Raw genomic sequence first — 27,541 nt, 5'->3', positions numbered from 1 at the left:
GAGGTTTTTTCATATTTCACTCTCTTTGTGAAAGTTAAATCATTTGTACATATGTTATCACCACCCCCAATTTCACCTCAAAGTCTGATTTTTGTGATATTGTAAAAGTTTTCTTTTTCTTCTTAATAAGTAATAGATGGTTTTGTTAAAGTATCTTTTATTCTCCTGAAATAATTATCATCTTGGAGGCTCATTGCCTCGTCTGCTAGGCCTAGTCCTGGAAGCTTTTAGACTCTGTACAATCAAATTTAGGCCTAGAATGTTTTCACCTCTGAGAATTACTGCAGACTAAGCCCACACTTTCTACTTATTTCTGAACATGGGCTGGCTGGTTCAACTCAGCTGTCCTGGCTCAAACTCCTCTCCAAGTTGGCTTAATCTGGCTTCTCTCAGTTTCTTACTGAGAATTGCTCTGCTTGGCCTAAAACTAACTCTAGCAATATGTTCTAATCTTCTGGGAGCTCCTTCTCCTTCTCAGGTTTGTTCTGCCGTCACCTGTGTCTTACCTTGCTCTCCCACTAAAACTGCCTCTGGATTCCACTGCAGTGCTTCTCAGCTCACTGACTCAACAGCACTGACTAGAGCTCAGGCATCTGCTGGCCTCTGCCTCCTGGAATTAAAGGCATATCTGTATTCCAGCTGGGTCAGATAGACCTGTGATCTCTTGGCAGAGCAGCCATGTTGTGAATTAACAATCTTCCACATGTCTTTGTATTTCTTTCACCTTATGGCTTGACTTTTTCTTATGTCTAATTTCTGCCTTGTTTCTCACTGATTTATAGGTGCAAGAATATAGCTTTTCCTGTACTTAGTACAGTTTTCTAATAGAAAGGAAGAAACCATAGAATCTAAATACATAGTGTCTGTTAATTGTGTGTGTACCACTGCTGTCCAGAGGACTATGCCTGTTATTTTGTTATGAGACTTATTAACATTTTGAAGTATATGATATTAAGAGTTAGCACATTACTCTTTTTTATATTGTTTTTATTTTGGTTTTGATGAAATTTAATGAAGATACTTATTTTTTAAAAATCAGGAGGGTTTTTTTGTTGCATACAAGTGATAATAAAATGTTAACACTTTAAAAAAATTTCCCACTCCACTGTTTTCAGAAGCCTTTTGGTTATTGTATAGCAGACAGCATTTCGTCTGAAGAACCAAGTTTGTAGTTTTTTAATTGAGGGAAAGTAAGTGTTGAAGGTTTATAAAATTTAGCTTTAGAGAATAGTACATGGTTTACTCATATTACGTCCCAATTGCACATGAGAGTTCATATAGCCTAGTTATAAATCCTCTTTTGACTTAAGGGCTTGAAGCATTTTCTTCAACTGAAAGTCCCAGGTGCTTTCTCTCCTTGGTCCATGTCTGCTAGATTCCGTGGTGTTGCCCAGTCCTCCTGTGATGCCTGTCTTGTGATAGTCTCACCTCTAGCATCACTTGTTCTTTGGGGCCTCTGCTCCTTTCATCTTTCTGCCTTTGCTGACCGGATACAGCAGAGCCTCTTCCCTTCCCTTTGCATTTCAGTTCATGTCAGAGTCCCAAACAGCACTTCTCTAGTGAAGGAGCCAGGTAACGTGTGCTGCTGCATCAGACAGACTGTGTATGAGGTAGTAGAGGAGGCTTCCTCACCGCTTCATCTCCAGCTTCCTGTAGCTTCAGGGCTTGCAGTCCTGGTAACAGATGGAAGGTGTCTGACTGGAAATCCCCAGGCCCTTTGCTGCAGCACTCTTGCAGATCTCAGTCCATTGTGGCTGCCTGCTTCCTTGCAGGAGTAGCTTCCCTGCTACACACACACACACACACACACACACACACACACACACACACACACACACACACACACACACACCATTATTTTGTGTGTGTGTCACTCTGGAGGATGGTAGGAAACTAAGCCTCAAACAAAGGGGGGAAATCTTAAGCCCATAACCTTAGGAATTTTGGGAGCCTATTTTTCCCCAGACTATTAATGGGGTTGAAGGAACACTGAAGAAAAAATAAAAGCATATTAAAATTCAGATTTTAAAAAAAAATGTTGGGGCTGGGGAGATGGTTCAGAGGTTAAGAGCACTCACTGGCTCTTCTTCCAAAGGTCCTGAGTTCAATTCCCAGTAATCACATGGTGGCTCACAACCATCTATAATAAGATCTGGTGCCATTTTTTGGCATTCAGGTATACATGCAGGCAAAACACTGTGCACAAAATAAATAATTAAAATAAATGTTTACATATTTTGTTCATAGCAAACAAGAATTGCTTGTAATTTTACTCTCCTGGCCTTACTAAAAGGAAACCTATCAGAGAAATTTTTGAAATCTTCATCTCATGTTAGGTGAGGCATTTATCACATTTGATAATTTTTCCTAACCCATTGATTTTTTCCCCCCATGGTGACTTTAAAAAGTGCCACATCAAAATATTTATTTTGGTTACTAAGTTCTTGGGGGAATACCTTCTTAGATTACTCCTAAAGCAAGCGCCTCACTGGCCTTCTCGTAATTCTGGTTCTCTTGGGAAGCACATTGGCTGTCTGACTTATAGATAGGCCTACCAGGAGTTAGGGAATAGATGCTACCTCTGATTTCTACCAGCTGGGATGGAAACAGTTTTGCTTTTTACAACGGATGAATAGGAGCCTTTCTTGGTGACTTGCTACTGCCCTCTAGTGGATAGAGTCTATACTGCTAAACACAGACAGGTGTTGTTCCAGCATGTCTGTAGTGCCCACGACTTGAGAATTTCTGATCTAACCAGTGGAAATACTGTATTTTCTTTTCGTCCTGTCTTCATGAATAGAAAGTGAACCTCGAGATGCTGGAACTGACCATCGTAGCTCTGGCATTATTCGCCTTCATACAATAAAGCAGATCATAGACCAAGTAAGTTATTATAAGTTGGCCTATTCCTTATGAACAATAGAGCTTATGTTTTTGATGAGGAGATTTAAAAAAGAGAGATTTCCCCAACATAACTACTGGTGTAGCCTAATTAAGCCCTTACTGTACAAAAGTATTAATAAAACTTTCAAGAAGATAGTTATGATCAACATCAGAAATAATGATGTTTAGTTGTAATTGGTCGTTGTAGCAGTGCAATTCAGAGTGTATCTATGAAAGGAGAAGTCAGGAACATTTCTTCGCTGCACTGACTTTCACAGACTAAAAGCACAGGTAGCAATTGTTAGCGTATAAATGTTGTGGCTGAGTCTTAAAAATAACTGATGAAAGTTTATTCCTTCTCAAGTCTCTGATGGGGTTGGAGACCAGGTAGTTTAGTTTTACAATGAAGCTTAGTTGTTTAGGGGTTAAGATGGTTTTAGGTCTAGATAGGTGTTTTAAGCTAATAATGGCAATATGGGATGGAGATTGATTTACATTTAGAATTTTAGGTGCACCAAGATAGGAAAGATGTTTTCTTCAAAGCTGTCAAATACAAATAGCCAAAACGCTATGAATATATTTATATAATTCCTGATTGTCATGGTTCTTTAGGTAGTTTATTATATATATGTAAAATAATATAAATGTATGTGTAAAAAATAAAAATGTTTAATTAAAAAAATAATTAGGAAAAAATAATTAGAAAAAGAAGTGGTAGGGTAATGCCGCATCTGGATACCTCATAGGAAAGTGAATGGACAAATTAAATGCAAACAAGGTGTGTAAAATAAATGAGTGTTTCTGTTGCCAGGACAAATGAACTTTAAAAAAAAAACGCTGATGAAAAAAAATTTTTAATTGGGCTGGAAATTCTGATAGATTTTTAATACATGCTTCTGAGACATAGCAATCGCAAAGTGACTAACACTGAAGCATAGCAGGGCCTGGGGAATTTTAGGAGAGAATAAGGTTTAACTGTGTTTGCATTTTTGTATGTATGTTTTTCCCTGTTTCTAGGACAAACATGCTTTGTTAGATGTAACACCGAATGCAGTCGATCGGCTTAACTACGCCCAGTGGTATCCAATTGTTGTGTTCCTTAACCCTGACTCTAAGCAAGGTGTGAAGACAATGAGGATGAGGTTATGTCCGGAGTCTCGGAAAAGTGCCAGGAAACTCTATGAACGATCTCATAAACTCCGTAAAAATAATCACCATCTTTTTACAAGTGAGTATGTTAAACATTTTCTTTGAGCTTAAAATGTTCAGGCAAGCCGGGCGTGGTAGGGCGCACCTTTAATCCCAGCACTTAGGAGGCAGAGGCAGCCACATCTCTGAGTTTAATGCCAGCCTGTGTACAAATCCAGTCCAGGACAGCCAGGACTACAAGAGAAACTCTGTCTCGGAACCTCCCCCCCCACTCAAAAAAAAAGTTCAGGCAATAATATAGAAACCAAAGGTTATGTTATTCAAATACTAAAGCTCTTATGGTCTCAGCCTGGAGAACGTAATTTAGTGTTGATTTAAAAGCTAAAAATGTTTGATTGAAAGGAAAAGTGTAACGAATGCCAAAATATAAATTTAACATGCTTATATTCTCCAGTACTGTCTCCTCAGAATGATGGTGACAGAGTTGGATGGTTTCCTCATTTGTGGCAATGTTCTAACCATAAAACCACATTGTTCATTCATTTTCAGCTACAATTAACTTAAACTCAATGAATGATGGTTGGTACGGTGCTCTGAAAGAAGCCATCCAACAGCAACAGAACCAGCTGGTGTGGGTCTCTGAGGGCAAGGTATGGAGTCTCCTACTATTTTTTACACTTGCTAAATTATATAACTAATTAAAAATGCCTCTGGGTTACCATTTTTCTTACTAGATTAAAATTTTCAAGAAATTTTGGAAAGGCTTTTATAATGCTTTCCATTTCTGTGTAGCGGCTAGACAGTTGAAAGTTGTTACACTTCTCAACTAAATTGCTAGTCTAGTGGGGTTCTCTTAAAGTATTCTCACATTACACTAAAAACCACAGTTGACTCTGTCCGTATCTGGCTGGGAGAGATGGCTTTGAATTTGGCTTCAGTTTCCTCCCAAGGGTCAAGGGATTTATGACTGAGTGAGGGGTTTCTGTAAATACAAGCAGTATGTGGGAAACACTGCCCTGGCCCCTACGGCCGCCAGGAGCATTGCAGGAGCCGCTAGCCCACTAATGCTCCAGGAAACAGTGAAACCGTGCCCTCACATTGTACCTTAGGAGTTCCCTCCACATACCTCGGTGGCACTTGGAACATCTTTACAGCCAACTGGAAAACAGTAAACAAACTAATGTTTGGGTCTTGGTTTTACGCATACCCAAATGGCTAGCATTAAAGTAGCCTCTTTCTAGTGTCAGCCTGGTTTATAGCAGTCTTTGATGAAAAGATGTATTGGAGAGGTAATTGTTTCCTCCAAGTGCACTATCTTTGTTTTTAATGTCTTCTACCTTCCTTAGATCCATGTGGTTGGAAGGGAATATTGAGAGCCCCTCTGGGTTTTTGGCTTGTTTTCAACTTTACGTTTTTATATTGCCTTGTTTGTTTGAGTTTTGTGTTTTGCGCCTGCATGGACCCTCCCGTCCTCTGCCTGGCTACTGTGCAGATGCTCTGGCAATGCATGCTTCATGCTTAGTGAGCCCCTATCCAGAAACATGTGACCTCTGCAAGAAAAACTACTAACCGTTTATAGCTAGAGGTCACATCACTGGTCTCAACTGTAATAGAGCGTCAGAACCCTAGCTGTTCTCACTGTGTACCAGCTTGGGAGATGGACCGTGCAGATGAGATACTAGACCATGCCAGATAACTCACATGTCACCTTGGACACTGATAGGAAAATGGAGCTGCAGAAACCTCACTACATGAATCTACAGCAACACACCAGGGTTTACTGTCATGGCATTTGATAGGTGGATTGAGTCTTCATTGTGCTAATCGCCTGCAGCTACACAATTCTCCTAGTTCCCTTTACCCAGCGGGAGTGTTGATGGCCTTGACCTTGAACTGAATTCCTAAAATTAGTCTAAATTTGTTCCCCAGAGTGCAACGTTATACATACCTGCCTGCAAGTTTTTTTATCCACAAATCTTAATTTTTGATAAATTCTCTTCATAATACTTTGTATACTTAACTTGGTTTGGTTTTAAAACAAAGGATTAACACAACCTTTTATATAAGGAAAAATGGAATATTTAGTATTGCTTAGTTTGATGCATTTTTGTAAATCAGAAAGTTAATACCACATGAATCAGATTTGGTTTGTCTTGCTGCCCCTTCCATCCAAATATGTTTTATCAGATTGGATAGATTATTGGAGAAAAGAATTTTTTCATTATCTCCAACTGTTCTGAAGTAAGTATTTTGACTTAATTGCCACAGAGCTTTTTCAAGATTGATACACTCTTATTTTTCCTATGAAATCAAAAAATGTCATCCTGAGAGTTTCTTAACATTAAGACATGATATTTCCTACTTCAGAGCGGCCCATGGCTCTTGCTCATTTCTGTATTTCAAGAAGCTAGATACATTGCTGGATTCTGTGATTCTTCTGCAAGCTTTAACTCCTCCTTCCCAGCAAGTTAAAGGTTAGCATAGATGGCAAGAAGATTTCTCTTCACCAGAAGCCATTATAGAAGGTAGAGACCAGTGGGAGAGATGCTCCTGTAACCAAGCACAGCCCTGGGCTTTTCTGCCCCTAGCCTGGTATAGCCTCCCCTTTTCCTACCAGAAAGACAGTGCTTGAGGTCAGCCTCCTGCTGAAGCAAGCGAGACCGTGAAACGCGCTCCCAGGACCATGCTCTTGGCCCAGGAGACTCAGAGCTGCACCACACCTGCTACTTACTCCTAGCGCATCTGCTTAGAGAGTGGCGCTCAACATTCCTCGTGTAGTAGTCCACGCTGTAATGGAGGAAGTCCTTGTGATTTCAGGACTCTAGTTCCATCACCTCTCAAGCAAGATCTTCAGAGACTGTGCTGTTTAACCCAAGTACTAGCTCCAAACTGGTGTCCAGTGACAGTCTGTTGATTACAGTCCGGAGGGAGTTCCCTTTCCCTTGTGTACTTCTCACCCTCTTTCTGGTCTACTCTGAAGCTCATTGTCATGGACTGTTAGGAATTAACTCAAGTCTTAATTACTTGCAAGAGAAAAAACATAGCATTTTCCTTTTTCATCCATTGGCAACTACGTCTGTGAAAAATATGAAAGAACTCTTCTTAATTGAGATAGTCACCCTGTAGGTGATGGCTTCCCGTTATTTCATAAAAGCTTTAAGGGACAAATGCCAATTTTAAAAAAAATCTGATTCCTAGCTATAAATACAGTATTTCTTATTCAGCTTACTTTGGGCTTTATTTTCATAGTTGTTCTCACAAGTGCTGTTCTGTCAGTGTGCCCTTGTTTGTGTGAGCTTGCTTTAATAGCACTCTCTTCTTCACCTTGCTTTTGGATGAAGAGCTAGTGACTAGGTTTGTAGCTGTGTGTCACCCCAGAGTTCCTCCCTGTCCTCTGTGGCTGGGCCCTAGCTTGTCAGTCACTGTTTGGTTCATCCAAGCCTTTCGATCTTAGGGGATGCTATGTGTATCTGCATGTGTGCTTGTACAATCTTCTTGACCTTTCCTCATCAGAAATTTCAAGAAATAGATATGATTTCTCCAAAGAACAATATTCTTTTCAATCTCTCTTGTAAAGTAAAGGCCATCTCTTAAAGAACTACTGAATAAAATTTTTAATTTACTTTCATTTGACCCAGGCGGATGGTGCTACCAGTGATGACCTTGATTTGCATGATGATCGTCTGTCCTACCTGTCAGCCCCAGGTAGTGAGTACTCAATGTATAGCACGGACAGTAGACACACTTCTGACTATGAAGACACAGACACAGAAGGCGGGGCCTACACTGATCAAGAACTAGATGAAACTCTTAATGATGAGGTGGGGACTCCACCGGAGTCTGCCATTACACGGTCCTCTGAGCCTGTAAGAGAGGACTCCTCTGGAATGCATCATGAAAACCAGGCATACCCTCCTTACTCACCACAAGCGCAGCCACAAGCTATTCGTAGAATAGACTCCCCTGGACTTAAGACAGCCTCTCAACAGGTAAGCAGCAAGCACTCGGCGCTTAGAGTTAGAGGTGATAAGTTAAAGAATATATCTTTTCTTCCTCAGATTACAACTTAATCTTGAATTTCAGATTGAGAGGACCAAGGGCTTTATTCTGAGTTTTTCTGCGTTCATCTTACACAGCATTATAATGAAAATTTCAACAAAAACGTAGCCCACGAGGTCATAGCTAACATTGTTAATCAGTACACTTAATGTCTACCAGTCATTATAAGTTGAGCATGAAGTTAGTAATAGACACAAACACTGTATTAAAATATTTTAAACACTTCACAGAAAGCAGAAGCCTCATCTCCAGCCCCTTACCTTTCGCCTGAAACAAACCCAGCATCATCAGCATCTACAGTTAATCATAATGTCAATTTAGCTAATGTCAGCCTGGAGGAGCCCACCCCGGCTCCTCCCTCCTCGCACGCTTCACAGGCTGATTCTTTAGGAGCACCAAGTACTGAGGCAGCTCACATAATGCTCAGAGATCAAGGACCATCATTGTCGCCGCATGTAGATCCAGCAAAGGTACCTATGCTGCAGTGCTGCACTGATCGTTGCTCTCCATCAACCTGGCACATGACTATTACTGCTTTGCCCTTTAAGTTTTCCTTCTGCCTCTCTCTTTCTCTCTCTCTCTTTTTTTTTTAAACTGGGCTTATACACTCTAGTGCTTTTCCAACAAGACAAATCATTTTAGTTTTGTAGTTTGCATGGCTTCCAATGGTATACTGATTATTTGTGTGACCAAGCCTTTTAAAATTTGTGCTTCAGTGATTTTTTATTACTTTTAATTTTTATTTTAGTATCTTCTAGACTCTTTTAATATATAGTTCAGATTCATCATAACATTTTTATGTTTATATAAATTATGATCATAAACTTTCTTTGTGATTTTTATCTTCAGTGTCAAAATCAAAGAGAATCAGTCATTCAGTGAATTAATTTTCTACTAAAGGAATAATTAGCTTACTTTTTGTTGGTATAAGCTAAAGCATAAATGTTCCTACCTGCACTGTAAATTGTGAGCTTTCCCTTGAACTAGCTCTTTCTACTAATCAGCCGTGTCCCCATTCGAAATGGTAGAATATACCATTGTGCATTTTGAAATTATAACTTAATATTTGTCATTGTGTAATAAAATACAGTTGAGTTAAAAACAAGCTTTTGTCCTCATTTTTTTTTTTTAAATGCAGGTGTATAGGAAGGAGCCATATCCTGAAGAGATGATGAGACAGAACCATATTTTAAAACAACCAGCTCTTGGTCACCCAGGGCAGAGGCCAGATAAAGAGCCAAATCTAGCCTATGAACCCCAACTTCCATATGTAGAAAAACAAGCCAGCAGAGACCTTGAGCAGCCTGCATACAGGTATGACCCCTCAAGCTTCGCAGACCAGTTTTCTAGAAACTATGACCATCGCCTACGATACGAAGATCGAATCCCTACCTATGAAGACCAGTGGTCATTTTACGACGACAAACAGCCCTACCATCCTCGGCCCTCTTTTGATAATCAGCATCCTCGAGACCTGGACTCCAGACAGCATCTTGAGGAGGCTGCAGAACGAGCTTATTTCCCACGTTTTGAAGAGCCAGCCTCTCTGTCATATGACAGTAGACCACGCTACGAACAGCTGCCTCGAACCTCCACTCTGCGACACGAAGAGCAGCCAATGCCTGGATATGAGGTGCACAACAGATACAGGCCGGAAGCACAGCCCTACTCTGCAGCAGGTCCTAAGTCATCTGAGCCCAAGCAGTACTTTGACCAGTACCCACGAAGTTATGAGCAAGTACCGCCACAGGGATTTACCTCCAAAACAGGCCATTACGAGCCTCTCCATGGTGCTGCAGTTGTTCCTCCTCTGATACCTTCCTCTCAGCATAAGCCAGAAGTTCTGCCCTCAGCTACCAAACCACAGCCTCCACCCCCAACGCTAACTGAAGAGGAGGAGGATCCAGCAATGAAACCACAGTCTGTGCTCACCAGAGTCAAAATGTTTGAAAACAAAAGGTCTGCGTCTTTAGAGAACAAGAAAGATGTAAACGACACTGCCAGCTTTAAGGTAAAAAGGCTTTTCAGCCTGAGTCTAGATGCAATAGTGAGTTCAGATGTTTCCCTTCCAGTGATACCTTCCTTGCTAATCATCTATTTCTTGTTCTCTGCAGCCTCCGGAAGTAGCATCTAAACCTCCAAGTGTTTCCCTCGCTGGCCCTAAACCTGTTCCTCAGAGTCAGTTTAGTGAGCATGACAAAACGCTCTACAGGTAGGTGTGAATCTGAGCAGGAAGTTTGCTTCTGAGGGAGAAACAGATCACTAGTTGGTGAAGGAGAAATGTGAGGAGGAAGAGAGGATCTTAGTTCCTAAGCTAAGCAGCCAGATTTGCTGATGAACCCTGACCACAGGGAGAGAGCGTTCATGTGCTCCTGCGCCAAAGCTTTAGTAAACAAGTCTTTGGAAAACTTGTTTTGTTTTGTATTTAAAGCAAATGGTTGAAACCAAAATTCTAAAGTCATACTGTTTTCTCCATTTTAAGTACATTCAGAGTGTGAACTGTTAGTTTGTAGGAGTGAAAACAAATTCAAATTGATAAAAGTCACTAAAATTATTCATTTAGGAAGCATGTATAAAGTTCTTGACATTGTGTTAGTCATAGCACAGGAGCCAGCAGTGCTGCTCTGTGTGTTACAGAGAGAGCTGCTGAGGCTGGGGCTCCAGGTTACCTAGCACACAGCGTGTTAGAGCAGGGAGAGAAGCCTGGCCCTGCTCTTCGCCCTGGGCTCTCAGCCACACCCCAAAGGGACAGCCCAGGCCGACAATTTGTTGCACTTACTGAATAGGAAGGAACTACTGTCTAACATAGTCACCTGTTCTATGACTTGTGGGTTTCCTTCTCTACCCTCCAGGATTTTGGACAGATTGGGCTATTTGCTTATAATGCGAATCATTTGTTGGTCCTATGTTAAAAAAAATCCTTTTTACCTTAGATTCTTAAAAGTCACTTTTGCTGACACTGATAGATAGATGCGGTTCTCCAGTGTCTTGATGACTTTCTTCATTAATTGTTTCTCACCTGCTATAAAACCCCTTAAGAAACAACCATTGAGCTTCTAAGATAGCTCCTGAAGCAAAAGGAGCCCACATTTGCATGTATGGCGTGCATCTATTATTTTAGAGTATACATGCTGATTGTTTGACTATGCTATTAAAGCCCAGGTAGTCATAGCTGTCAGTAAAAAGGTGAAAGCACAAAAACAGAGCAGGATAAGCCACTCCTGAAGAACAACACCGGAGATTGCCTTGTGCTCCCAGACAAAAGAAAAAAATCAGGAGTTTTATGTTCCAATGTCTTTGTAAAATTAACATTAAAAATTTGTTTAATTTGTTACTCATTATTAGGCTCCCTGAGCCTCAGAAACCTCAAGTGAAGCCGCCTGAGGATATTGTTCGAGCAAACCATTACGACCCTGAAGAGGATGAAGAATATTACCGGAAACAGCTCTCTTACTTTGACCGAAGAAGTTTTGAGACCAAGCCTCCTGCACATGCTCCTGCCAGCCACCACTCAGAGCCTGCCAAGCCAGTCCATTCTCAGAGTCAGCCCAATTTTTCTAGTTATTCTTCAAAGTAAGTTGTTTACCCACAGATTCACCTTTAAAGCTAAGGTGAAGCAAACAGCTTCAGTTGTGTAATGTAGAGCTAACCAGATAGCGTTCATTTGTGCCAAGGAAGGGGGCACGATACCGTCATTCCACACGGTGCCACTTTCTAGAGGCTGTGGCATATGTGGTTCTAACTCTCAGCCCTAACATCAGGTACAGAGTTTTCATGCAAGGGAAGATGCTAAAAATCAAGTGTTTTGGTGAAAAGAAGGAACTGAAGGCCCCCAGTTAAGCTGAGTCTTCAGTCTCTCCACATAGGGACACACATTTAATAATAATCCTTTCCTTATTTCTGTTTTTGTCTAAGATGGAAAAATAGGAGCCTGGTGTGGCGGTGCACGCCTGTAATCCCAGCAGAGAGGCAGAGGCAGGTGGGTCTCTTGAGTTCGAGGCCAGCCTGGTCTACAAAGCGAGTCCAGGACAGCCAAGGCTACACAGAGAAACCCTGTCTTGAAAAAACAAACAAACAAACAAACAAAAACATAAAATAGGTATATGAGGGAACCACAAAGAATATTTATTGATTTTCGGGGGTGGGGGTGTTTGGTTTTTACAAAGGTGAAAAGAGCTTGCCTTTTTCTTTATTTTTGAGCATGGGGTGTTTTTAGAGACTTGTAGTCCAGCTTTACAGATGATCGGGGCAGTGAAATAAAGTTTCTGTGTTCTTAGTCTTTTTCCTCCATCTGTGTCTCCCTTCTTCTGTGACTTCTGTGTTGGGACATTTTGTTCTTTGTCCTGGTGTTACTGGTACATGTCTGCTTGGACCCCAGTAGAGCTCTGTGCTAAGAATTAGGTATGGTCCCACACTGGCACCAGGGGGCTCATACCCCACAAAACTTGGAGAGGTCCATAGGAATAGAGACACATGAGCTTTATCACAAGTGATTTGTGTATAAAATTATGGAGCTGCCTAAGCAATCCTAAGTCAAAAGGTAGATGGTCTGGAAGGCAGGGTCCAAAAGGTACTTGGGAGTCTTCAAACTCAGGGAAGGGCTACATTCTTTAGCCAATAAACTTCACCTCAGGAGGTGAGAGGCACTCCATTCTAGCTGAAAATCCATTCTGATGCACCTAGCTTCATCTTTTTTAAGTAAATGGAACTGTGGCTCAGACAAAAAGATGTGGGTTTTGTGCCCAAGATTACAGGCATGCACTTTTTTTTATTGAATTTAGAATTATCTGAAGTTGTTTTAGAATATATTTTGAAACATGTACCATCGGAGACCCAATTTAGTTTCTTGTGCTTTCTGAGGCATTAGTAAAGATTTAGAACATCTCGGTCTCCTTAACTCTTTGTTTCTAGCGAAGAAACCTGCTTGTGAGAAATGCAATGCGTGCAGTGTACTGCAGTGGAGCGTTGTATTACAGACAACACATTTCCTAGCATAACACTAGACAGGTATACAGCAGGATCTAGACGGGGTAGCAAGTCAGTTAAGCTCAGTTTGGGGTGAGGCAAAGGTGTGTAGTAGTCATTTTATCTTTTTTAAAATGTGTATGAGTCTTTAGCACACATGTGCATGTATGTGCGCTACACATGTGTGTGCCTGGTGCCCACAGAAACCAGAAGAGAGCATCAGATACCTTGGAATTACAGTTATGAACCACTGCATGGCTGCTGGGAACTGAGCCCAGTGTCTTCCACAAAGAGCAGCAAATGCTTGTAGCTTCTGAGCCATTTCTTTAGCCTCCAGTAGTCATTTATTTTAAATGCGTCTTTAAAGGAGAAAGCAGAATGCATTTTTTTTTCTTTGTTTGGGAAAGGTGGGCGCATCACAGTGTACACATGAAGCTCATAGAGCAACTTTTGGAAGTTGGTTCTTTTCTTCCATTGTGTGAGTCTAGGTAGAAGGAGGAGGGGAAGATTGACCTCAGGTTGACAGCCTTCGAGGCTGAGCCGCCTTCTGGGCCCAGGAGTGACCGTGTCTAAGTGTTCTGTTAACTCATTTATTCCTATTAGAGGAAGGCCAAGGGACTTAAAGAGATGCTTTATCCTTCTACTTCCCTGGTAAATAGGATATAGCCTTGAAAATTCATTTTTGCTGGGGCTGGAGAGATGGCTCAGTGGTTAAAAGCACTGGCTGCTGTTCCAGAGGATCCAGGCTCAATTCCCAGCATCCACATGACAGCTCACAGCTGTCTGTAACTACAGTTCTGGGCAATCCAACACCTTCACACGGACAAAACACCAAAGCACATAAAATTTAAAAATACATTTATATCTAAATTTGCTGGTGAATCAGATGAGAAGTTGTTGGGTTTTGGCTTTTTCTTCTTGTTGTTGTTGTTGCTTTGTTTTTTGTTTTTTTTTTTAATTTTTTTGTTTTATTTTCGTTTGTTTTGGGGGGGGTGTTTTGTTTTGTTTTTTGAGATAGGGTTTCACTGTGTATCTCTGGCTGTCCTAGGACTCCTATGTACAACAGGCTATCTTCAAAGTCACAGAAATCTGCCTGCCTCTGCCTCCTAAGTGCTGCGATTGAAAGCATGCGCCAGGCCTGGCTTGAAAAGTATTTTTGATTTTATGTTGACTTGGTTTTTTTAGAGTGAAACATGGGTATTTGTGTTATATAACCTTCAAATAGGATCTAGAACCCTGCCTAGAGTCCAGTGTCTGTTGAGTTAATGATGCTCAGTAAAGGTAGAGTGTGCTAGTTGCATCATTCATCCACCCCACAGACCTAGGAGGAACTGTGTTCTAATAGTTGGTACAGGTAAACTTTGCCATTGAATGAAACAGTGTCTACTTTGCCATTTTGCTTTTTGAGAACTAAATGTGGGAGCTAAATTGATGGAGGTAGTGCTTTGTTGTTGTTGATGTGACATTATTAGAAGAGAGGACCTATGAGCATCATGTGTGGCAGCTTTACAAATAAGCATCTACCCACCACAAGATTCAGCTTACTGCTGGAGATGGATGAGGACTTGCTAGAAAGAAAAAGAACATGGTTGATCGTAGCCATGTTTGAAAAGTCTGTGTGTTTCCATGTGCCAGGTCATCTTTATTAAGGGATCAGTATACCTGTCGTATCAAGAGACAACGTGTCTCTTCTCCTGTCCCCACTTACATCGTTTCTTTTGCTCAGCCTTTCTTTTAGTTGGAATTAGTTTATTCAGAATCTGTTGATTATTACCTTTTGGCTCTCTCTCTCTCTCTCCCTCTCCCTCTCTCTCTCCCTTTCACCCTTTTCCTGAGACAGTTTCTTTGTATAGATCAGGCTAGCATCAAACTCAGAGATCCGCCTCTGCTAGGATTAAAGGCATGCACCCTCACCACCCAGAAACTTTTTCTTTTTCGGTTTGAGTGGTGCTGAGTGTTGAGCCAGGACCTGAGCTGTGATAGGCAGGTGCCTAGCCCTGAGCTGCACCTTCTCCTGCCTCAGTTCTTTGCTCACCATTAGCTGCTGCGGCCTAGGTGAGCAGAGGCCGAGGAGGACAACACTGATGCATTGTTTTCACTGGCCTTGGCAGCTAGAGTATGTGGGGGTTGGGGTGGGGGGCCAGGGGCTAAGTTAAAACTGTGTGTTAATGTGCTGCTCTTCTTCTATGAAGCGAACTGTGCTAAGATTGTGGATGTTGGTTAATATGTTTAAATGACATTTGAGTTCTATTTGCTGTAAATCTTAGTTAGATTGACCGTTTTCTTTCATTTTTCTATTGCGCTTGCTTTGCCATCACCTAGATTTCTTGGCTCTTACACTAGCTATGACTACTTGAAAAGGAACATCAAGTGGTAAGACTGGCTTTGATGTGAGGCTGCTCCATGAGATGTCCCTCACTGTGGCATTGGCATTATGTGCACCTTCAGATCTTCATGTTTTCTTCTAACGTTTAAGTCTAAATATGTGTGAGCAAAGTACTAGCTAATTTTGAAGCTAATCATAAAACTAGATTTCTTCAACAAAAATACTGTATGAAAACAAATACACATTTCGAATACATGCTATTGTCTGTGCACATAACGCCAGTGCAGCTTGGCACTCTGCAGTAAGGCTCAGATGGCAGCGTTGCAATTATGGGTCTATTTAGATTCCTCCTGTTAAATTTAATGTGGTACTTGTTAACAATTGGCAATTTGAAAAATAAGGATGCACGGCACAATTTTTTACTAGATAAACCTCGTGAAGTAAAGTATTATCTGCTACTCTAGCAATCATGAAACACAGCAAAAGTGCAGGCAAGTGGGGCAGGTTTTAAAGATGGCCTGCTTTCCAGTGTTACTGGAGCACACCCCTGCTCAGCCACTGCCTGATAGCAGCTCAGCTGACTGCTGTGTCAGAGGCCCGATGGCTCAGAAGGGCAACAAGCCCTTGTTGTCTGGCTCGTCCCTGGAGAAGCCTGTCAACCTTGGGTCTATGGCATCATGTTTAATGGTGCTTTGAGTATGCTTGACACCAAAACTTTGTGCCTAAGATTAAAAAAATAAGAAGTGAGTTTAAAGGAAGGTTTGTGCTAAAATAACACCCAAAATATTTGCAAAACTTCCTTAAATCTACTGTTTTTATAACTATCACAAATATTAAAACGTATACCCAAAATTTCATCCGCCTTTTAATTGATATCTTCTGGATGTTTTACTAATATTCTTCAAGTATCTGTGCTGTCTTGACATTTCTTGTGCTGATGAATTTGTTTGTACATTTTGGTAGAATAGCTACCTATACTCATGAGAACACATGGTAACATTTCTAGATACTTTTTAAAATTTTTTTAGATTTAAGGATATTTTAGAAACAACAGCCTGCTTTGTGATTGAGTTCATTTTCCAGTATTGGAATATCTTCTTTTTTTCTTTTAAATAGGGGAAAACCTGAAACTGATGCTGTGGATAGATCATTCAGTGAGAAACGTTACGATCCTGTCCAGGCCACGCCTCCTCCTCCTCCATTGCCCTCCCAGTACACCCAGCCCGCTCCTCCGCCTCTGTCCAGCTCTTCTCTCCACATGCATTCCAAGAGCGCCCAGGGTGAAGGTAGGAAGTGAAGCAGCTGACATGTTGAATGTTTATGAAGTTTATTTGTACAGTTTCGAAGCTTGACTTTAACTTTTTTTTTTAAGTCCAAAGAATGGGCCGGTAACAGTGAAAATAAAAGTAAGGATTTTGTTGAAAAGTATCTCATCTGGGCATGGTAGTTCATGTCTTTAATCCTAGTGCTCTGAAGGCAGAGGCAGATAAGTTTGAGGCCAACCTGGCCTACATAGTAAGTTCCAAGCCAGCCAGGACTACATAATGAGTTTCACAGAAAAGAAATTGTGTTTTGTGTTGTTACCTTTTTATATTAATGATCATTACATTGGATGAGCCTTGTAGCTAAATGGATTTTTGTCTATTTTTTTTAACATAGCTTAATATTATGCCCATCTTCAAATATTGAAAGTACTAGTAGTACCTAGTCACTGCTATGTCTCAGTTTGAGTATTTGAGGGCCATGGAAGTGGCTCAGCCGGTAATGTTGCTTCACAGGGCCTGATGCGAAGTCCAACCCTGGAGCCCACACAGTAGAAGAAAAGAACTGAATCCAGCCAGTTCTCTGCTGACACCATATACTCATAGGGGCGCGCGCACACACACACACACACACACACACACACACACACACACAAAGTAAGATGTAATTTTAGATATTTGAGTAGTGCTTTCTAAGATTTGCTATGCTCCATCTTAAAATATGAACATAAGAAACATAGTTTTACACAGAAAATAATTTTATATTTTCATCCTTCAATAAGATCTCAATGAATGTAGTTTACTCATTTGAATAGCTAGATTATAGTGTACCCTAGTATAATGTAATTTATCTCTTCTTGGCATTTGTTAGTACCTCTCTGTTGCATGGAAGTCAAGCTAGAGGGTGGCAGTCTTGAAGCAGACCAGTTACCATACATGTAGGTCATACCTGGAGGCTTTCAGATGCGTGTGGTGGTACATACCTTTAGCTCCAGCACTTTGGAAGCAAAGGCCAGCCTGGGCTACACAACAAATTCTTTGGGTTTTGGTTTTTTGAGACAGGGCTTCTCTCTATAACCTTGGCTGTCCTGGAATTCACTCTGTAGACCAGGCTGTCCTGGAATTCAAAGATCTGCTGGCCTCTGCATATGCCACCACCGCCAGGCTATACAGCAAATTCGATGCACAATTAAGAGACCTAGCCAAGGAAAAAGAAACAGATGGTGAGAACAGACATTTTTTTCTGGTTTCCCTTCTTAAAGAAGAAAGTTTTTTTTCCCCATAAGTAGCTGTAGGGGGTTGTATTGATTTGTTTTAATAGGTGCTGTTTATCACAGTTAGGAAGTTGTCTCTAAGTTTATTGAAAGAGTTTTGTGGGATGTTTTTCTTTTGCGAGCTGGAGAGATGGCCCAGTGTTCAGTAGCGCTTGCTGCTCTTACAGCAGGCTTGGGTTTGGCTCCCACTGTTACACTAAGCAACCTTGACTGCCTGTTCCAGAGGCTCCAACATCAAATTCTAGCCTCCACAAGCACCAGGCACATATGTGGTGAAGATACAATATGTGGTCACACTCACACATACATAAAATAAGAATCCAGCACTCGTGAGGCAGAGGCAGGCGATCCCTGTGAGTTAGAACAAGTTCCAGGACAGCCAGAGTGGGAGGGGGGGCCTTTAAAATTAAATATTTTTTCTTACCAAGATCATCTGATTTTTCTACTTTATTGTCTTAATGTGGTTACATTAGTATGTTCGTGAAGAATTTGGATTAATAGTTTTCTTGAAATGGCTTTGTCTGATTGTGTTGTCAGCGTTGTACTAGTTTCATAAAAGAGAGCACAGGACACATTCCCAGCTTTTCTGTTTTCTTTATCTTTTCTTTGAAACAAAACAGAAACCCTGACATTTTCCCACCAGTATCCCTTTTTCTATGGTTTCATAGAGCCTGGGTGGTTCTGTCCCAAGTTGCTCCAGCAGATGTAGCTATGCCTGCTGTTTCCACATCGGCATGAACACTCACAGTTGTCTGACTTCTCAGCCTTGCTGTTGTGATGTGGTCTTTAATAGTTAGTTTATTTTTATTTCATGGTTCCCTGATGGGTAGGTTGGTGTCTACTACACACTGCTTTGAGTTTTACTTTAATTTATACAGAGAGACAGGTGTACTCACTTCTGTGCAAAATATTAATACTGAGCATTTATACATTTTTTTAAGTATCTTCTCTCAGTGTGTGGCTGCTGCACCTTTTTTTTTTTTTTAACACTTTGGTTAAAGATGACTTTTCAATACTGATGTGTTCCATATAATCACATTGTCATTCTGGTTTTAATTTATGATAGTGGAACAAAGTTACTCAAGACATCTGTCGTAGGAGGCCAGTGCTTTCCTAGCTTTATGCTGAATCTGAGGGGCACTACAACTTGTGTCCCTTATCACACAGGGCCCAGGACTTCACTTGAGTACCAGTACATATTATACCAGTAAAGAATCCAAAAGGTTGATAAAATGGCTTTCAGGAAGTTTTTTAAAATGTGTGTATGTTTGTTTTTCAGGCAATTCAGTATCGTTGGATTTTCAAAACTCATATATGTCCAAACCAGACCCACCCCCACCTCAGAGTAAGCCAGTGACTTTCAGACCAACCCGCGAAGATCCTACTCAGACTTTCTATCCCCAGAAAAGTTTCCCAGACAAAGCTCCAGTCAATGGAGCTGAGCAGACTCAGAAAACCGTCACTCCAGTGTACAATCGGTTCACACCAAAGCCATACACAAGCTCTGCCCGGCCATTTGAACGCAAATTTGAAAGTCCAAAGTTCAACCATAATCTCCTGCCAAGTGACACTGTACACAAGCCCGAATTGCCGTCCAAAACCCCCACATCTCCAAAAACTCTTATGAAAGCTCATGGTTCAGCACAGCCTCCTGAGTTTGACAGTGGAGTTGAAACTTTCTCTATCCATGCAGATAAGCCTAAATATCAAATAAATAATGTCAGCACCATGCCTAAAGCTGTTCCCGTGAGGTAAGACATTTATTTGCCTTTGTTTAAACTGTTGCATGATAAGATTTTTTGGGAAGGCTAAGAGCCATAGCCAGGAGAGCCTTGAACTCCTTATACCCTAAAGCTAGTCTTGAGCTCACACTGTTTCTCCTGTCTCCCAGGCATTAGGACTCTAGCTGTGTCTCTGTGGTTGGAGGTAGTTTATATAACGAAACATGAAATGACAATTTGGATTTTGCCTGTAAACTAAACTGTTAATGCAGTAAATAACATTTTGTGGAAAGTCCCAGGAGGTGTAAGATGTTAGTCAGATTATAAAGCTAATGAGCACATAGCATCCTGAGATATTATCATCCCTGTTATCACCAGTAGCTCAAATTGAGAGACAGATAGCAGTTTGCCCAACCCCAACCAGCGTCACATAGCTGGGGGTTGGTAGGCTACTTAGCCTGTGGTCATCTAATCTCAGAGCCTATATCTTCAGCTAACTGTGACTTCCTATAGCCACCTAACTTAGCTTCCACCAGTAGGGGGTGCATTGAAGGAGCAAACATCTATTCCTCGTTTGCTGTTTATTCAGCACAGGTGCAGGAAAGAGTAGAAATGTAGTAACCTCAAAACAGTAGTCACCCACAAAAGAGAAGCACTCACAGGTAGAACCAAGGACCAGGAAAGCCACCTGAAGCCTGCTTCTCAAGGAGGCTATGTCAGTCTCCCTTCCTGTACAGACGCAGAAGTACTGTTGCAAGGCCGGAGCTGCATGGTCCACCTGCACCTCAGGCAGTGGGCTCAGTTCCCTGTCCATTTGCTTTAGGAGTTTACCCCTGGCCCTGCAGTCCTGCTGCAGAGCAACTGTAGCTTCCCTGCATACACTCCATGTTGTTAGTTCGTCTCCTTTTGCCACATTAAGATTCTTGCTTAAGACTTTACTTCTTGGGGGCTGGAGAGACAGCTCAGAGGTTAAAAGCACTGGCTACTCCAAAGGTCCTGAGTGCAATTCCCAGCAACCACATGGTGGCTCACAACCATCTATAGTGAGTTCTAGTGCTCTCTTCTGGTGTAAAGGCATGCATTCAGGCAGAACACTGTATAAATAATAAATAAATCTTTAAAAAACAAAACAAAACAACAACAAAATGCCCCAGCCTGCGTGGTTCGACTAAAACTCGGGAGGAAGTTCACCTCTTGAAATGCAAGACACAAAGGAGGGAGAGCAAGTCTGATTGATCAAACTCTCAAACTTTATTAGTCAGGCAATAGTATTTATAAGTCAGAAGGCAGGGATGCATATTGCTATAGCAACCCAGCTGCAGGCTTTTCTCAAAACACAGGGAATTCCAGGCAGGGTCATAATGTCCTGCCACACAGGGTATCTGGCTCCATCTTTGTCTAGTCTAACTGCTAAACCGTAACAGGGTTGCTCCATCTCTATCTGTCTTTAGTGTAACTGCTGACCCACAACAGGGTCAGCTAGTTTCTGGTGAAAGGCAAGCTCTGGGAAAAACAGAAACTTAAAGGTGCAGGCTCTGACAAGATGGCTGAACATTGGCCATTTGGCCTATTGTCCCCAACATTAAAAAAAAAAAATCCACAAAGTCTTGATAGCCTAGCTTCCAATTTTGAAACATTCATTGATACTACATCCTCTGCCTTTGCCAATATTTTGAAGCAAGTCATCCTGCTTTGTCCTTCTTGGGTTTTTGAGGTATACTGTACCTTTGGAACCTTGGAGGCATCAGGATTCTGAGTGCACTGAGGAAGGGCAGTATATGTGCATACTGAATTCTCACGTCTACCACAGTCTCCATTACAAGCTCTTTTCTCTTTGGACAGTGCTAGACAAGTGATGTGCTACACTGTTGTCTGTGTCACCACCTGAGCTGTGGCTCAGCATGCTCCAGAGCACCCGTTTTGTACTTGTTCACTATTGTCTAAGACTCATGGTACTTATAAGAGCATTGTAATTATAGTAACTTGACTCTTTACCTTCAAAAGGGCAGTTTTGATTTTTCTAGAAAGAGTGTGCTCTTAGCCATCCCTCTGAGTAATACCGTTCACTAAAAACTTGCCTTGTTTAAGTAAAGAATTTCTAGATTGCTAGGAGAAATACGCCTAAACACTTACTATAACAGTAATAAAAAGGAAAGAAAGCCTGTGTATGTTACTGGGATTTTCAGTTGCCATTTCTGACCCCTCAGTCCTTCGGCTGTGGAAGAAGATGAAGATGAGGATGGTCATACTGTGGTGGCTACAGCTCGTGGCATATTTAACAGCAATGGTGGTGTGTTAAGTTCCATAGAAACTGGTGTTAGTATAATTATCCCACAAGGAGCCATTCCTGAAGGAATCGAGCAAGAAATCTACTTCAAAGTCTGCAGAGACAATAGCATCCTGCCACCTTTAGATAAAGAGAAAGGTAAGTGTGCTTCTCATCTGCTTCATTGAAGTAACCCCTGCGTGGTCTTGAGCGGACCTCACTGTTTAGAGCAGCCAGCCACAGGGATAAGCAGGAAGCCGCTATGAATGTTTTAGGCAAAGCACAGCATTTTCTTCGTACAACAGAGGGCCTCTCAAGTGAGCTTTCTGCAGAGAAGAGGAGTCCCTGGCATCTGGTGGATGGTGCACAGTGGAGGCATGATGGCCTTGGACGCAGATTCTCTACTTTCAGTGTGAAATAGAAAATGATGTCGGATGGCAGGCCATTAGGCAGTCCTCGAGGACACATGACTGCCAGGCTGTTTTGCCTGACCTAATTGAATTTGTCAGCCCTTCTATTTAAAGAAGATAGGTATCATCCACTCATGAAAGCTTTGCCCTGCCTGTCAGCTATTACCTCAGGAGCCAACACTACCTACCACTCGGTACCGTGAATGACATGGCCTTAGAAGATGGGGTAGCCTATTTTGAACAGTCTGAGGGAACCAAGAATGTCCTTATTCTTACAACCTTTCTAGAGCCACCAGTAGACTATATTGATAAACTATGGTGTGATTTCTTTTAGCAGTTTTTTTATTTCACTAAATATGATATTGTAAGCCACTTTCTTGGGATACTCTGCCTTAAAAACAATAGAACTAATACTGTTGGTCCAGCTTGAATGCCTGAATGCAGGTGTAGCAAATACTTAAAAATAAAAGGCAAGATGGCTCAGTGGGCAGAGGTGCCTGCCATCAGGCCTGGAAACCTGAGTTTGATCCCTGGAGCCCATATAACCAAAGGAGAGAACTGATGCCTGCAGGTTGCATTCTGACCTCCACCAGCACAGTATGTCATATGTGTGTACACGTACACACATGCGCAAGTGCCCACATTAGATTTTCCCCTTGGAAAATGTCTAACATTTGCAAAAAGTACATTTCAATGTTTTATGCTATAGACTTACGCTAAAGTGCAGTAGCCACTGGTTCTGTGGGGTTAAATAGTACTAGAAATGTAAAACAAGGACCCGAGAAACTGAGTATATTGTTATGCGTTGGAATATTGTTTTAGCCACATTACATTAGATAAAATATTAAGTGCCATTTCTTTTTACTCTAATATGTCTATTACAATCTTACAATTGTAGCTTGCATTATATCTTTCTTAGCACTGCTATGGAAAACAACTGTCCTCTGGCTTTAGCAAGCGTGTACTGGGAGGGAATGTGAGGTTGTATCTAGTGGAAAGATTTCATCTCTCTTGCCTTTCTCCCTCCTGACTCTAGGTGAAACTCTGCTGAGCCCGCTAGTGATGTGTGGGCCCCATGGCCTCAAGTTCCTGAAGCCTGTGGAGCTGCGCTTGCCTCACTGTGCGTCCATGACTCCTGACGGTTGGTCTTTTGCTCTAAAATCATCCGACTCCTCGTCGGGTACGCTGTCTTCACTCTGTCCTCTGGGGCTCTGGGTACTGTCATTGATTAATGCCTGACCTCTTGGTGCTCCCCATGCTGTGTGTGAGCAGATCTTCACTCTGTCCCTGTGGCCTTGTGAGCATCACTAGTATCTTACTTTTATTTGTGGTGCGTATGCTATAAAGGAACTATGGAGACTCTTTGATTGGTCATTCGGATAAAGATTGGTTGTTCTTGGGGTTCAAAAAATTTATGATCTATCATATTTTTCAAGGTGCAAAGTATTTATACTAGCATTAGAGAAAGTTTCCACAGTGATGGTGCCTGGCCAAGGGTTTGAGCTTTTCCCAGGGTGAACCTCTACATAGCTCCTATCACACACTATTTTAAGTGACTTTTGCTCCTTGGCTTGTGATTTCAGAGCTTCCATTGCATTTTCATATTTCTCACTTGAATAACTTAAAAGTCAGTCTTTATTACCAATATTGCTCACCCTAACAGGATCCATTAAAAAACAAATAAAAATGTAAAGTTTTGCCCCTAAATTTGTATAAATCAGTGAGCATTAAGTTTCAGTTTAGTCCAGTATAAACTAAAGGTTATGAAACAAAGTTTTCAATAGGGTCCTATTTAAATGGGGGAAAGCCTCATAGACCAGCTTGAAGTAGTGAAGGAAAGATTAAGCAGTATTGGAAATGACATGCAAAGGCAGGGAGAGTTGCGGTTTGAGGTCAGCTTAGTCTAAACCACCTGCTGCAGGTACTTGTGCTGCACGGGACCTTAGTGAAGTATCAGCGATCCACACGCACATCACAGTGTTACTGTGGTGCTGCGTGGCTGAACTGCGGCCACACACTTTGCTGTCAACTTTGGAGTTTCTTCACTCAGAAAATAAATACACCTTTATGTAACCGAGTGTAGCAGTAAGACTGCATTGCTACTGCTAGCCTGTTCATAGGTGGAGAGGTGTAAGTACCGACTTAATTGCAGCAAAGATGAGTACATTGAAAAGAAACTTAAAATCTAATGGTGAGGATGCCTTTTATTTCTCACTGAGTGAATAATCTGTCCTCTGTAGTGATACATAAGTCCATCTGTATCTCAAATTCAGTGGCTCCTTAATTAAACCATCCGATCCATTATTGAATGTGATGTATATCTTACTGTGCACAGGTACACAGTGGTATAATTGATAGTCAACTATTTGTTATAGGGGCTGCCTGGTGTATTAAAAGACAGCCAGTGGGTTCTCTGGCCTCAGTTCTGTGGGTGCCCTTTGTGACAGAAGCATCTCCACACACTGTCCCACAGGTGTAGAAGCACTTCTGGCCCAGGACTATTATAAGGGGAGGAAAAGTTAGTTGCTTTGGTTCTCAACTCCCTTGGCTACCACAGAGACAGTTTTCCCATCATTCACAGTTCATAGCCACTGCCAGGTCTTTGTGCAGGTTGTAAATCCAAAAACACCAAGAACTTCACACAACGCAAACACCCAAGACCTACCTCAGACCCACAGATGCACAGCTGGACGTGCTGGAAGCTCTGGTGCAGGTTTGCTGGTTTGGCTTGGTGAGGGGGAAGAGTCTTCAGGACTTAGGTTCTGCAGAATAACTAGGCGGAGTAGCCTTTTGTGCAGTAACTGAGTGTGAGTGGTGCTTGCTCACGGGGCTCAAAGGGGTTACTGTACAGTGCTATCCAAAAGGGAGGTGGTGTTAATGGTTGTGGATCCCGAGTAGCGGGGCCAGTGGTCTGAGCCGTGTGATTGCCCAAGGCTTTATGACTTTTATTCCTGTATTTAAAGGGCCACGAAATTGGATAACATAAGAGACATCTAAAACAGCTTTTAAATGCTTGCATCTAGCAAGCCTATTTAAAAGAAAGCACCAAGTTTTAGATACAGGTATAATATTTGAAGAAATAGAAGAAAACTCTATCTACTATGTGTGTTTATATTTATTCCATAATAGTAAAGCATTGTGGGTAATGGGTCAAACAACCTTAAATGACATCAAAATCCTTTTCTCTCATAGGTGACCCAAAAACCTGGCAAAACAAGTGTCTTCCTGGAGATCCAAATTACCTTGTTGGAGCCAACTGTGTTTCTGTCCTGATCGACCACTTTTAACTCTTAGCGTATAAGAACTGGACTAAGCAATGTGAACATGCATTGAACTTACTAAATCTAAATGGAACCACTCTATTGAGTATTATATTTTCTTAGAATTTATACTGCAATTAGTAGTATTAAGCATATGTTGGGACTGATGAAGATTAGTGAGCATGCCCCTGAACCACGGTCAGAAAACATGCTACAAGCTATGTGTGATTGAGTGAAGAGCTGTCCAGCATTGGCTAGAGGTTCAAAGATATTTTGCTTTGTAATGATTTTTGTACTTTTTTATGGTCACTGCTTAACTTCACATACTGATTTCCGTTAAAAATACCAGCCAGTAAATGGGGGTGCATTTGCGTTCTGTTCTTTCCAAAGTACACTCAAACTTTATTACAGCCTTGGCCTAGCATACACATTTTATTTTATTATGCATGAGGTAATGTGCACAGATTTTTTACAAATGCACCTGGAATATATAACCAGTGTAGTGGATTTAACAGAAATGTACAGCAGGGGCATTTATAACTTGGGGAGGGGGTCAAATGAAGACAATTACTTATTGTATATGAACACACATTTCTCTTAGGGAAGGACACCAAAGCATGTGAGCCTGGTTCCATGGCCTCAGAATCTATAAATTAACATATCACCACAGACATCTAACCAGCAGGAATGCCTTACCCTCATGTTTTTAATTCTTAGATCATTTCGCTGTGTATTACTAAGTTTTTATGAGTTTTGTGCATATCTAGATACTGTATCATGAAAAAAATTAAGTAAATTGTGGACTTGATGGTTTCAGAAATGTGTAAATCACCCGGGAGAAAATAATGGTGTGACTTAAAAAAAAATTTTTTTTTTTTGACCAGGGGGAATGGTGGTCTTGTGTTCGTTGGGCTATGCATCTGAAACGTGTGATGCTTTCAGGACGCGTGTACATAGTGCGTGCGTACCACTTTTGTTCTTGGTTTGTAAATTAACTTTTATAAACTTTACCTTTTTATACATAAACAGAACCAAGTTTCTAAGGCTACCTTTGTATTCTCTCCTGTACCTCTTGAGCCTTGAACTTTGACCTCTGCAGCAATAAAGCAGCATTTCTACACATACAAGGTCATTTTTTTAAAGAAAAAGAATGCACAGAGTTGTTACATTTTTAAGTGCTGCATTTAAAAGATACAGTTACTCTAGTTTGATTAAATTCTTGCAAAGTATCCCTTCTGTAAAATTTGTGATACAATGCTGTGCCCTAAAGTGTATTTTTTTACTAATAGACAGTTTATTATGGCACATCAGCACGATTTCTGTTTAGATAATACATCACTACATTCTGTTAATAATCATTAGGTGTGAAAGGATTTCTTTTGTGGTTATTAAAAATCTAAAATTTCTAAATCTGCAAGAATAAAACTTTTTAAAATACAGTATTAGTTTGGTTCATTTGCCCTCTGTTTCCTGTTCCAAGCAACTTTCTAATCCTGTTTTGTTTTAATGTTTTTGTGTGTGTGGTGTGTGCATGTGTAGGCTAGAAGCTCCCTCTGTCAGTCTCTGCCTGTTTTTTTGAGGCAGGCTCTTGCACTGAACCCAGGGCTCTCAGATGTGGTTAGCCTGTCTGGCCAGCAGAATCCAAGGATCCGCTCATATCTGCCCCCCACTTGCTAACGTCGCTGGGGTTACAGACATGTTCCCTGTGCTCGGTCCTTATGTGGGCTTTATCCAACTCAGGCTCTCATGCTTGCATGACACACACTTTGTATCCACTGAGCCACCTCTCCAGCCCCTGTAATGTTGTTTAGAGCCTTTGCAGTAATCACTCATGTTGCCCGTCATTCTAGGTAAGGTAGACGTGCTGAGTCTTGTTTCCCACAACCACTGTGTACTGTGGATCAGGCATGCTAGTCGAAGGCTGGTCGGCAATCTCTAGGCTGCTCTGCGTTCCCTCCGCACTGTC

General features: G+C 41.4%; 1 protein-coding gene across 8 annotated transcripts in view; it reads left to right on the top strand.

Annotated features, from left to right (window-relative positions):
* The window catches only part of TJP1 (tight junction protein 1), a gene marked incomplete at its 5' end in the record, with an annotated part of 244,602 nt that extends 217,588 nt beyond the window's left edge, over positions 1-27,014 (top strand). For 2 of the 8 annotated variants that reach the window (XM_084765540.1, XM_084765544.1), the window contains 13 exons: positions 2,801-2,883; positions 3,901-4,111; positions 4,582-4,682; positions 7,671-8,021; positions 8,322-8,561; positions 9,230-10,102; positions 10,206-10,303; positions 11,437-11,664; positions 16,499-16,668; positions 19,198-19,669; positions 21,847-22,064; positions 23,352-23,495; positions 25,508-27,014. In XM_084765540.1, the coding sequence (XP_084621666.1) occupies positions 2,801-2,883; positions 3,901-4,111; positions 4,582-4,682; positions 7,671-8,021; positions 8,322-8,561; positions 9,230-10,102; positions 10,206-10,303; positions 11,437-11,664; positions 16,499-16,668; positions 19,198-19,669; positions 21,847-22,064; positions 23,352-23,495; positions 25,508-25,602 (3,284 nt within the window). In that variant the 3' untranslated portion in view covers positions 25,603-27,014. Of the gene's footprint in view, positions 1-2,800; positions 2,884-3,900; positions 4,112-4,581; positions 4,683-7,670; positions 8,022-8,321; positions 8,562-9,223; positions 10,103-10,205; positions 10,304-11,436; positions 11,665-16,498; positions 16,669-19,197; positions 19,670-21,846; positions 22,065-23,351; positions 23,496-25,507 lie in introns of those variants that run through there. The other 6 variants (XM_084765542.1, XM_084765541.1, XM_084765546.1 and 3 more) reach the window with 6 other exon arrangements.
* Positions 27,015-27,541: the final 527 nt, after the last annotated feature.

The sequence above is a fragment of the Acomys minous genome (genome assembly GCF_964271855.1).
Source record: "Acomys minous genome assembly, chromosome: 2".
Lineage (NCBI taxonomy): Eukaryota > Metazoa > Chordata > Mammalia > Rodentia > Muridae > Acomys > Acomys minous.
Note: the sequence above shows the minus strand (reverse complement) of the source record. Positions and strands in the feature narration are given on the sequence as shown.